The sequence below is a fragment of the Vulpes lagopus genome, chromosome 8 (genome assembly GCF_018345385.1).
Source record: "Vulpes lagopus strain Blue_001 chromosome 8, ASM1834538v1, whole genome shotgun sequence".
In the NCBI taxonomy this organism is placed as follows: domain Eukaryota; kingdom Metazoa; phylum Chordata; class Mammalia; order Carnivora; family Canidae; genus Vulpes; species Vulpes lagopus.
The window spans coordinates 87,142,153-87,155,402 of record NC_054831.1 but is presented as its reverse complement, the minus strand read 5'-3'; the positions used below and the strand labels follow the sequence as shown (position 1 = coordinate 87,155,402).

Genomic DNA, 13,250 nt, shown 5'->3' with positions numbered 1-13,250 from the left:
CAATCACAGCACAACAAAGGAAATGCCAAAAAAAGGCCTTTCCCCCTTCCCTTTGCCTTCAAGGACCCCCATTCTTGTTTTCTTCAGAAAATGACTAAAAAAAAAAAAAAAAAAAAACCAAACAAAAAAAAAAACTATTCCTCTTTCCAACCAGATAACATAGCAATATACATTTTTTTAAGTAAGCAAAAACATTAAGTGCTTCATTTAGTGACAGGTGTACCATTCTGGACTATCTGATAAATTTAGGTTGCTTCCATTCATAGAATAAAGCTATTGCTATAGGCTGAATAGTGTTCCCCCAACCCTGACAAAAAAATTATGCTGAAGTCCTAATCCCAGTAACTCAGAATATGATTTTATTTGGAAAGAGTCTTTATGGAGGTAATCAACTTAAAATTAGGCCAGGAGGACACTAAAATGAACAGTGTCCTCATAAAAAAAGAGATATTTGGACAGAAACAGAGAGATGATAGCTACACAAGGCCAAGGGACAGCAGTGATGCACCTATAAAGCAAGAAATGCCAATACTGCCAGCAACACAGAAGCTAGAGGGAAGAAGCTAGCCCAGAAGCTAGAGAGAAGAAAAGATAATTTCCCTACAGGTTTCAGAGGGAGCATGGCCCTGCTGACACCTTGATCTTGGACTTCAAGCCTCTACAACTATGAGACATAGTAAGTTTCTGAGAACCTAGTTGGTGGTACTTTGTTATGGCAGCCCTCACAAACAAATATAACCACCAAGAATCATTCATTTGCATGACAAAGAGAAAAGCAGACAGTAGAGCGATTAAAAGTTGTACTGGGTGAGCCATGTTAACACCCTGCAACTCCTCTTTTCCAAGAGGACACTAATGCTACCTACTCCTGCACTGGGGTGGTGGTAAAGACCGAGATTACCTATGCAATGGCCTTAACACAGGAGCACCCACTGGAGCTGTCAGCAAGAGGGATATACTCAGATGTACATGTCAGAAGATGCAGTGTGGTGGCAGTGTCCAGCACAGCCTGGGAAAGGGGAGAGCCCAAGATAGCATGCAACAAATCAAAGGAAAAAATGAAGACCTACAATGGGGCAGAAGTAGTAAGAAAGGACAGGAAGTCACAGCAGCATGAAATATTTGCAAGGTACAACTCAGAGGATGCAGTGTCTGATGAATGTGGGGAGTGAGTTCTCTGTAGCCTTCAATTATGAAAACTCAGGGAACAGACATTATGTGGCTTCACCTTCAAGAAATCAGGATGTCATTATCTGCAGTCCAAAATCTCCAGAACATTTAGTACCTCAACAAGAAAATAAAGGCTTCCAGGGCACACACACACACACAAAAATATGGTTTTGATCCCTGAAGTGTGAATTTTCTGCTTTGGAACGGTGAACTTTTTTGTTTTTGTTTTTGTTTTCCTGAATGTCAAGAACAACCTGGTACTTGAAGTTACTTTCTAAGAAACAAACGAACATAGTCAATATGCATGGAGGTTCCTTGAATGGCTGGAAGATTCCCTTGACAGCAACCACCTCAAAATATGAATACCCATACCAGGTACCCCAGCAGTTTAGTTCAATAAATTTTGTGCTGGTTTCCTTTCCACCTGTAAGCAATCAAATACTGTTTCAGAGAGACCAAGAGCAAGACCATTCCAGTTCTGCTAGGTACCAGATGTCACCTTAGAGAATAAATGTGCTTCCACTTCCTCATCTGAAAACAGACATAAAACAGCAATTACCTACCCTCAGAGACAGTGTAAAGATTGATGACATTCTGGAGGTGAACAGATCATTAGCATATAACACAGTTACACCTAATCATCAACTGTTATTTCAAGGCACAATCTCTGCCAGGGGCTCAAACTTAAATGTACAACAGAATCACCTTAGAGGCCTTACTAAAAGAGATACAACAGGGGCTCACCCTCAGTTTTGGGGTTGAGGGTGGAGCCTGAGAGTGCATTTCCCAGACTTTGACAACCACAGATGTAATCAGCAGTGTTCTGGATCAATCCCTCCCGCTATCCACAGCTCCCAAAGAACTGACCTGCCCATAAGCGGGTGGGTTGAGCAACATCAACTTCTATAAAAAAGTGAAGGTTTAACATGTGAATTCTATATACAGCCTCTTAACCAATTCATTTAATTTAACTTTGGGCAAGTTCCTATCACTTTCTTTTCATTCTAACAGGGGACCAGAAATTTTTTTCATTAGCTCTCCCAGTGCCTCACTGCATGGCCTAGGAAACATCCACAAATCCCAACAGTTTTCCACTCCTTAAAACCCTTCTGGCACTTCCATGCATGATTCCTCCTGTTCCACCTGGCACTGAGCTACTTGCTCCCTTAGCTACCTCTCTATACATCTCGCTTCCCTAATAAGGCTTTGAACTCCTCGGAAACAGCATAGCAATTTCTCTATAGTAAGCAAACGCTTTCAGATTTACCAAAAAAAAAATTTTTTTTACCAAAAATTTTTATATTAAAACAGGTAGGCCCTATTAATATTGGCACTTGACTTGTTTGCTCATCTGAGCAGACCCAGGTTGAATGAAGCTTACATATTTCTCTATCTTATGATAAATAGTAATTGTTAACTGGGTGCTAATTAGCAATTATATACTAACTGGGTGCTAATTAGGTTTACTCTATTCTAAGCATCATACATGGATAAACTTACTTATTCCTCCTAACATCTTTATATGGCAGATGGTATTATTATACTCATTTTGCAGATGAGGAATCTCAGGCTCAGGGAAATTACTTCCCCAAGAACACACAGATAGGAAATGGCTGACCTGAGATTTAAATCTATGCAGTCTGGCTCTGGAGCCCTTACCAATGATTATACTGCCTCTCAAAAATTCAAGACACTGATATACTAAAAGTGAGTGCCAGGAAATAGAAGGATTATAGAAAGAAAGAAAAAGAAAGAAAAAGAAAAAGAAAAAGAAAAAGAAAAAGAAAAAGAAAAAGAAAAAGAAAAAGAAAAAGAAAAAGAAAAAGAAAAAGAAAAAGAAAACGAAAGAAAAGAAAGAAAGAAAGAAGGGAAGGAAGAAGGGAAGGGAAGGGAAGAGAAGGGAAGGGAAGGGAAGGGGCAAACAAACACAAAGAAGAGAAAGAAAAGGAGGGGGAGGGAGGAGAAGGAAAGCCCACCTAGATCAGTAGTCATCCAGCTGAGTACAGACAGGTTGGCTGAAACCCTCAGATTTAAGAGAAATAAATATCTACTGTTTTATGATGTTTTGTGGTTGTTATCCAGCAAAAGCTAAGAGATACAGTTCCTGACTCACTAGGAGATCAAACTGGACAGCAACAACAACAAAATCACTTCAAAGAAGTATGATGGGCCAATTAAAATCCAAGTCCTCAAAAGCAGGCAAGTAGAGTAATATCAATGTGCACATAAAGATTATTACAATCACACTGGATTTTTTTTTCCTCTACAAATTCTGGTAAAATCAACTTAAAATGCCCAAGGCTAATTCTCTGAGAGGATCTGAATGCCTGCCCAGACCAGAGGAAACAGTCTTCAGTAAACCTTCACTGAAAAGCTAGCTTTGGGCATCCCCAGTGGCTCAGTGGTTTGGCGCCTGCCTTCAGCCCAGGGCGTGATCCTGGAGTCCCGGGATCAAGTCCCACATTGCGCTCCCTGTATGGAGCCTGCTCCTCCCTCTGCCTGTGTCTCTGCCTCTCTCTGTGTGTCTCTCATGAATAAATAAATAAAAATCTTAAAAAAACAAAACACCTCTGTGCCCTTAACAGAGAAATCAATCAGCTCACTTTCTCTAACAGATGGCTTCTCCCACCACACAGACCCTGCAAAAAACATGGGGATTTTGACCTGAGACTGTGACAGAGACCACTACTAGACAGGAAGTTGGCTCTAAAGTGTCTAATTTTCAGATAAGAAGACTGAGGTAATTAAAGACCTTAAAGAAGTTGCCAGATGAGGTGGCAGAGAGGGGATTCCCCAGATCACAGTTCCAGTATAGTAAGAAATCTAAGCATCAGATTCCAAAGCCAACTGGAGACTGATCAAACTATTAGCAAGTCTACTTGCCTAAAAAGCATCCTAGAAGTTTATAAATTAGAAATGGAGCACAGAACACTTTTTACTAAAAACAGTGGTTATTTTCTTTCAGTTTCTTACATTTTGATTCTTGTTTAAGAAAATCACTTTCTTACATCTAGGTAGGTAAGAATCATTTCTATAGAGACCCCAGGCTTGGGTCTAAATCACAGGCTGCATTTTTAATTAAGAATCCAAGGTCTGCAAGAGTTTTAGATTGAGGCCCACACGCTCTCTTATTGTTTCCAGGACATCTTCATAAAGTGGATTCAGAGTGCCACAACAGGGTACAGCACCACCACCACTGCACAAAGCCACAACCATGCGAAGGTGGCTTCAACTAAAGCCGGACTTGTTTCTACACTACAATCTTCTGTAACCACTGGGACACAGTGACCAAGTCCAAATCCCATCATGGTTCAGCAAGCACAATCTCCCTGCTGCCCAGTTATAACAAACTACAATGAGAAATCACTTTACATAGCACCTCTTAATGCATGGAAGGAGCGCAGAGGGGCTTCGAGCTGAGCAGACAAAAAAAGGAAGGCATCCTGTACATTCCCCTTTTGCCGTAGGCCTTATTTGAAGAAGAAAGGAAGGGGGTGGAAAGGGTGAAAAGTTAAGGTATAATCACTACTGTTGGGCAAGATGAAAACTCTGGCTCCTGCCCTCCTTCCACCTAGAAACCAATTAGCAGAATACAGGGGAGCTTGAGGACTCAACTACCACTGAATGGACCATCACTGCTGCTCAGGTTGCAAAGGAATGGCCACAGGGGACAATCCAGGGTAGCCAGATAGACAGAGTGCTGCTACATAGCAGAAGGCAGAGCACCAGAGCTGGTCAACCTCTTCATCAACAACCTAGAGCATTTTGTCATCTACGCAGTGGAATGAGGGCTGGGGATCAAAGTGTGGATAACCATTAAACCCTGAGCATATACTTACAGGCTCCACAAACTCAAACATCTTTCTCTCTTGGACTTCTTGCACCTTGAAGACATACTCCAGGGATACTTCATAGAAATGCTGCCGGACCAAGTCCACTTGGCTGTCTGCCTACAAACAAGACAGAATTTAAGAGAAAAATCGGTCACTATCCAAGGAGAGCATTCAGCAAGCAAGCTAGAAAAATCTCTGGAGATTCAAAATTCTTTTGAATTTAATAACAATTCAAACAGTACAAAACAGACATGAGAATAATGACAACAGTCAGTCGAGGACTTGACTTTGTGCCAGGCACCATACCCTCAGGTGTGCATAGGTTGTTACTCACTCCTCATTAACTGTAGTTATTTAATCCTCATTCCATTATTAAAAAGAAGATACTCTCTGGATGCCTGGGTGGCTCAGTGGTTGACCGTCTTGCCTTTGATTCAGGGCATGATCCTGGGGTCCTGGGATCGAGTCCCACATCGGGCTCCCCACAGAGAGCCTGCTTCTCCTCTATGTTTCTGCCTCTCTCTCTCTGTGTCTCTCATGAATAAATAAAATCTTAAAAAAAAAAAAAAAAGAAGAAGAAGATACTCTCATTACCTCTAATTTACAGGAGGAAAATGAAGTCTGCTAACATTAAGGAAGCTGCAGCAGCTAGTACATAGGAGAGTTAGGATTTCTGTACTTGTGGATCAGCATCCAAGACCCTCAATCACCTTTAAAGAGGTACTTATTTATTTGAGAAAGAAAAAGAGAGGAAGCGCATAGGGGGGTACAGAGGGAGAGCAACAGAGAAACCATAAGCAGACCCTGCACAGAGCCTAATGCAGGGACTCCATCGCAGGATCACGACCTGAGTCAAAACTAAGAGTCAGATGCTTAACTGACTGCACACCCAGGTGCCTTGACTCTCAATCAACTTTTTTTTTTTAAGATTTTTTTTTTTTTTTTTTGAGAGAGAGAGAGAGCACAGAGGCAGAGGGAGAAGCAGACTCCCTAAGCAGAGAGCCCAAAGCAGGGCTCAATCCCAGGATCCTGAGATCATGACCTGAGCTAAAGGCAAATGCTTAACCGACTGAGCCACCTAGGCCCCCTGATCATCTTTAAACTAGCAGGCTATACTGCCTCCACACACCCTGGGGCAGATGAAGGTTCCATGGAAGACAAATCTTTAAGGAGAAAAAAAGAGCAACCTGCAGGGCTATCCCCATCCCTTTACGAATGAACTAAACAAGCTGTTAGAGGGCAGGGGACTCAGAAAAGGACATTTCCACACGAGTTTCCCATTCTTTCTTTGTGGTCAAAGAACAAACTCTGAGTTTACCCCAGCAGGGTAATTATGTTACTCCATCCTAACCTAGGTCCTCCCTCTGTGCAGATGGGGGAAAAGGGAACCGTGGGGCCTAAAATGACCCACACATGAATACAACTAAACCACTGATGGGGGGTATAGATCCCAGAGAAGAAAATGAGTGTGTGTGTGTGTGTGTGTGTGTGTGTGTGTGTGTGTGTGGAGTAGTAGGATGCTATGCTTCAAAGTACCTCAACTATCACGAGAAAGCTGTAGCCTTCCACAGTCACTATGTCACCTCACTGTTTCAAAACAGAAAATGATACTGAATGCACATTTCAATGACAAAAAAAAAATAGTATTTTTTAATAGAAACGAATATCCTGCTAGTAGGAAACACAACTCTGCTTTCTTTAGAAATTAAGGGGTCAGAAACCACTGCACAAAATACTTTACAAAGACAAGCAAAGCCCCCTACAGAAACATGACCTCCAGGGTTCCCTTGTCAAGAACCCTACAGAAGAAACCCAAGATAGCACTTACCTGCCATTACACCAAATATGGCACTATCTTTCTATCTAAAGGACATGGTAAATCATTCATTCATTCAACCATCAACAAAAAGAATTCCTTCGTGGAGCTTACAGCATAGTGAAGAAAAGAGATATTAAATAATTATGTAAATAAACAGAAAAACTGCAAACCCTGGGAGAGCACAAACAGCCCATTCAGTTCTCCTGTGAGCAACTTCCTCCCAGGACAATATATTAACACACAGAAACTAGTCTGCTAAGTGCTGAATAAAAATAAAATGAAGGGCTAAGCCTGGGGACATTTCTTTTATATATTTTATTTATTTATTCATGAGAGACACACACACAGAGAGAGAGAGAGAGAGAGGCAGAGACATAGGCAGAGGGAGAAGCAGGCTCCATGCAGGGAGCCTGATGTGGGACTCAATCCCTGATCTCCACCAGGATCAGGCCCTGGACTGAAGGCAGCATTAAACCACTTGAGCCACCCAGGCTGCCCCTAGGGGCATTTCTAAGCCTTCAAATAGAGCAAGTTGGCATCTGAGGACTGAGAGATCTTTATTTGGAGGCACAGTTTCAGGAAGTGCTGCACCCCCTCCTCCCCAGGTATGGCCATTCAGACCACTGGGCTAACATCCCTTCCACCTAGGCTCCTGCCAGCTAAGCCCCATATGTTCCTGCAGCCTTTCATTTCCCCCATGGTGCAAATCCAACACACTTACACTAGGGATGCATCCACTTCCCCTGACTACCGACACACCTCAAACACCCTCCTGGCTTGGGCTTGCCAAGTGACACTGCAACTGAAGAAAAAATCATTCTGGAAATTTGCAAAGTGGCTCCTGCAATTAGACAGCAATGGAGGAAACTCCTCTAAGAGCAGAGCCCAGCATCAGTCAGAGAGCTAACAGCAAACACCTGGCTTGGACTTGCAGTTCTAGCAATCCCTAGCTGGAGAGATCTGCTCAAGTAACTTATCCTCTCTGGGGCTCTTTCCCACACCTGGAGGTGGGAGACAGTATCTGCCCTTGCTCTGAGTCCAGAGCAAATGAGCTAAAGGATATGAACAATTGGAACACAAAAAAGTGCTGTGTGCACATTTGTTGTCACTATCACCAGGCACTTCACAGCAGATGGGCTTCAATCCCAGCTTCTTCCCTAAGTCAGCCATGCATCTCTAGGTGGTTATACTTCTCTCCTAATTGGTTTCCCCACTTTCTTTCTCAATGCAGTCCACACCCAACAGTCAGAAGAGCTTTCTTAAAATTTGACTCAGAGCTTCTCACAACCCTCTCAATGCCTTTCTCTGGTTTCCACTACGGTCTGCAAGACTCTGTGACCTGCTCATCTGTCCCACCTTCCAGCCACCCCCAGTACATTTGCACTGTGCTCCAGCCTCCCAGATGGACTCCCTTGTTCCATAACACTCCAAATGCTTTCCTGCCATGCAATTTTGTACTTGGGTGTTCCTTCTGCTTATAAACCTTTTCTCCTTGATAAATATTTAATTTTTTAAATTTAAGTTCAATTAGCCACATATAGTACATCATTATTTTCAGATGTAGCATTCAATAATTTATCAATTGCATATAACACCCAGTGCTCATCGCATCATGTGTCCTCTTTAACACCCATCACTCAGTTACCCCATCCCCCCACTTGCCTCCCCTCTAGCAACTCTCAGTTTCCTATAGTTAAGAGTCTCTTGTGATTTGTCTCTCACTCTGACGACTTCGCATTCAGCTTTCCTTCCCTTCCTCTATGATCCTCTGCACTGTTTCTTATATTCCACATAAGTGAAACCATATGATAATTGTCTTTCTCTGACTTATTTCACTCAGCATAATACCCTCCAGTTCCAACCATGTCGATGCAAATGATAAGTATTCATCCTTCCTGATGCTGAATAATATTCCATTGTGCGTGTATGTGTGTGTGTATATATATATGTGTGTGTGTGTGTGTGTGTGTGTGTGTGTGTACACCTCAACTTCTTTATCCATTCATCTGTCAATGAAAGTCTTGGCTCTTTCCACAGTTTGGCTATTACAGACATTGCTATGAATAATGGGTGCAGGTGCCCCTTCGGATCACTACATTTGTATCTTTGGGGTAAATACCTAATAGTACAATTGCTGGGTCATAGGGTAGCTCTACTTTTAACTTCTTGAGGAACCTCCAAACTGTTTTCCAGAGTGGCTGTACCAGCTTGCATTACTACCAACAGTGTAAGAGTAAGAGGAACCCTTTCTCAGCATCCTCACCAATATTTATTTTTCCTGTCTTGCTAATTTTAGCCATTCTGACTGTTGTGTCATAGTATCTCATTGTGGTTTTGATTTGTACATAAATATTCAATTTTTAAAAAATTTAAGATACAGTAAGAAAAATCTTTTCCATTAAGACCTAAAAAACATGCCTTATCTTCTTCCATTCTAGCTTCCTCTATTCTATTTCACGACCCAGTAATTCAGATTTTTAGGACACACTCACCACTTATTTAAAATCCTTTAAAAAAAATCCTTTAAGTAATCTCTACACCCAACATGGGCCTTACAACCTTGAGATCAAGAGTCACATACTCTACCAACTGAGCCAGCCAGGCGCCCCAACACACCCACAATTTAAAGAACACTGTTCTAGCTTTTCTCTTTTTCTTTTTCTTTTTTTTTTTTTTTTTTTTTTTTTGGTTCTAGCTTTTCTCTTGGTGGTCCTTCTCATCCTTCTGGTTTCAATTCAAAGGTTAACCTCTTTAGAAAAGACTTCACTGACCACATTATTATATATAAGATAAAGATATCCTGGGATAACCCACCTCCCAATTTATTTCCTTATCATTATGTAAAATTCTCTTCTATGTTTTCTTGTTTTGCCTACTGCAATATAACATCAATAAGAGCAAAGACTGTCTCATTTTTCCACTTTACTATTCTAGCTTACAGAACAGTGCCTGGTCCGTAGTAGGCATTCAAGAGATGCTTTATTAATGAAATAACTGATCTCTATGTGGCCAGCAGTGGTCCAGTTTTCAGAAGAAAGCGTAACTCAATGCATTTCCAAAGGAAAGGGAAAGAAATCCAAGTGGAATGGTATGTTTCTTCTGCTAATGACCCTGCTCATCTGGGCCACAGAATTCATCACATGCTTAGACTCTCATCATGCAATGGACTCATGGGCCAGAAGTCAAGCCCTCATGGCAGATACTCAAAAATATTTCTCTGCTTGTTACTTGAGAAGCAGTGAACCTACCAGCTTGTCTGAGATGCACCAATCATTCCATGCTTCTTGGAAAAGGGACATTGTCCGAGACTGTAAATTCCAGGAAAGCCAATCATTCCTTTCACTCTCTATAATATGCTCAACACCTGAATAAACTCACAGAAGCATGCAGTGAATGGGTTAAGTGAATATTGTCTTTGAAGCTTCTTAGAGCTTGACACATACAATGATTTAAAAAAGAATCATCCACTAGATGGCAGTATCATTCCACATGACCAGGATGTAGGGATGGGCTAGAATTTAAAAGTATTCAGTTTGGAGCCTTGCAATGAAGGAAGAATTCTGGATAATCAAAGAACGTAGATTTCATTAAAAGTACACTACATGTTAAGTCATGTTCCTAAGTTTATTTTTTAAATAAATGTGAAGAAAATCATCACTAAATAGGGGGAAGAAGACCTTGAACATTAATCACTTGACCTCTGCAAGGAACCCAGTTCCTTCAAATATATATCCAGAAGGTTCAACCAGAAGATTATCAAGGTCCCTCCTTCCAGCCAATTTTATTTTCATGACATGGGCATTGAACAACAATGACTTACAGGCAGCCCAGCAACATTCCGTGGGGGGGGGGGGGGGGGGGGGGGGGGGGCAGAGACACACACAAGTAAAAGAGCACAGTGAGTTAAGAGAGAAAAAGAGTTCCAGAATCAGGAGCCAGTGTTCACAATCTAACTACCTATGGACAGGCTATCTAACATCTTTGAGCCTTAGTCTCCCTCATATGTAAAACAGAGAGAATACATTGGTACCTCACAAGGAAATTGCAAGGATTTGAGAAGATTCCAAGTACAGTGCCTAACACAGGACCTGACACAAAAATAAGCATTTGGTAAATATCTGCTGCTATTATTGTTGTTAAAGTATTATATCACTTTTTTTAGCAATTTAATTCAGCTCAGGTACAACTAAAAAGCAATGCTTGAAAACAGATCCAGACCTTAAAGAAGATCTACAGCCCACTCCTTGCCCTACAAAATACTTAGAAAGTATGACTGGGTCAAAGACAAGGACACAAAGAACTGTAACAAAATAGTGTAACAAAGAAATGCCCATTAATATAAATAACTGGCAAAGTCAGTGCTATAGACTGAATGTTTATGCCCCTGACAACATTCTTATGTTGAAACCTAACCCCCAATGTGACAGCATTTGGAGGTGGGGTCTTTGGGAGGTGACCAAGTCATGAGGGTGGAGTTTCATGAATGGGATGAGCGGCCTTATAAAAAAGATTCCAGAGAGCTCCCTTAGCCCTCCCACCACATGAGGCCACAGCAAAAAGACAGCCATCTGTGAACCAGGAGCCAAGTTCTCACCAGATACTAAATCTGCCAGCACCTTAATATTGTCCTCCCTAACCTCCTAGCTGTGAGTCAAATTTCTGTCTCTATAAAGCTACCTAGAATACCTGGTATTCTTTTTTAATAACCTGAACATATTGAATCAACGAGGAAGAGAGTACTCCCCAATTTGGAAACAGGGGATAGGGAAAAACAAATCAGCCTTGGGGTTAATACCTTGTACTTGTTTAGCAGCCATAATTTGCCTTCTCCTACATGTAGTAGACACAATAGGTACTTTGTATTTTACAAAAAAAAAAAAAAAAAAAAGGACTAAAAGCCCAGAGAGAGGAGTACTTGCCCCAGGTCATACAGTAAATACATGGCACAGCAGGCACTGAAGTAAGCTATCTCTCTGCCACTCAGTGCTCTGGTCCCAACACTGTGCTATCTCAGTGGGGTAAGATACTGGTGTGGACTTAAAGGAGTATTTAGACTCATCCCAGACCAAGCGAGCAGTATCCAGGAACAGAGGGAACAGATGGCAGAGACATCCTCACTCTGGGGAATGCCATGCCTTCAGACTAACTGTACTATGGGCCTCTCAACATCAGCAGGTGCTAGAACAATCACACAGTTGCTCAACTCTTAAAGACTGACTCCTATTAACTGCTTAGCAACTATAGATCTAGCTACCTCTGGTCATTTTGAGTTGCAGCCACAAGACTTTGCTTAAATGTAGTTTCCAAACTCTAAATGCCAAATGACATTCAAAGAAACGTAACTAAAGTGAGGGCATCGGGACAGATCCTAAGTGGATTTACATTTAGCATGGATGACTGCATATTCTTGGGCATCTTCCAGAGCTTATATCCCATGCACAGCTGGGATTCCATTCAATGAAGTTAGCACTTTATATACATTCCACTGACAATGGGTTTTCTTTAGTCTTCTCTAGCATATTTGATAAGATTTACCTGAGTAGCTATGCTATCTTCAAGAATGACCTCACCATTTGTTTGCTGCTTTTTCCCTGGTCAGGCACAAGATCTTCAAGGATAGGTTAGTGTTTTCTACTTTCCACAGTTCACACCAAGTGCTCAGCTGATGTTTTGGATGGTTGGGCAAGAACTGATCTAGCAAAGCCCACCACAAACACTGGTTGCCAGAGTTGCTACTGGGCCCCCTCTTCATCACTTACACAACTGGTTTAAATGCCCATATCAAAGCAGAGGGTTCTGAAAACCAGATATTACTGAGGATGGGTAACAAATCCTGGTGGGCAGAGGACTCAACTCCACCATCTCCTGATGTATCTTCATTGTTCAATCTTCAACCATAGGATCTTCAGAGTAAGGTTCACCTGACAGAAGTACTGCATAGTATTTGCTCAAAAACAAAGTAAATTCAAGAACGAAGGCTAGGTTGACAAGTGTCCATCAACTAATGAGTGGATAAAGAAGATGCAGTATGTGTATGTGTGTGTGTATATATATATATATATATACACACACACATATACACTATCAAGTATTACTCAGGCACAAAAAAGGAAGGAAAGGAAAGGAAAGGAAAGGAAAGGAAAGGAAAGGAAAGGAAAGGAAAGGAAAGGAAAGGAAAGGGGAAAGGAAAGGAAAGGGGAAAGGAAAGAGGAAAGGAAAGAGGAAAGGAAAAAGGAAGGGAAAAAGGAAGGGAAAAAGGAAAGGAAAGGAAAGGAAAGGAAAGGAAAGGAAAGGAAAGGAAAGGAAAGGAAAGGAAAGGAAAAAGAAAGAGAAATCTTGCCATTTTAAATAACATGGATGGAGCTAGAGAGTATAATACTAAGTGAATAAGTCAGCCAGAGAAAGACAAATACTATATGATTCTACTC

At 41.4% G+C, this 13,250-nt stretch overlaps 1 protein-coding gene across 10 annotated transcripts in view; it reads right to left on the bottom strand.

Moving 5' to 3' along the window:
* The window catches only part of ARHGAP26 (Rho GTPase activating protein 26), a 423,002-nt gene that overhangs the window by 294,589 nt on the left and 115,163 nt on the right, over nucleotides 1-13,250 (bottom strand). For all 10 annotated transcript variants that reach the window (XR_005989292.1, XR_005989291.1, XR_005989293.1 and 7 more), the window contains one exon: nucleotides 5,010-5,120. Coding sequence is in view for 7 of the 10 variants with exons in the window: in XM_041765130.1 (XP_041621064.1) it covers nucleotides 5,010-5,120 (111 nt within the window). In the remaining 3 variants the exon portion in view is untranslated. The remainder of the gene's footprint in view (nucleotides 1-5,009; nucleotides 5,121-13,250) is intronic.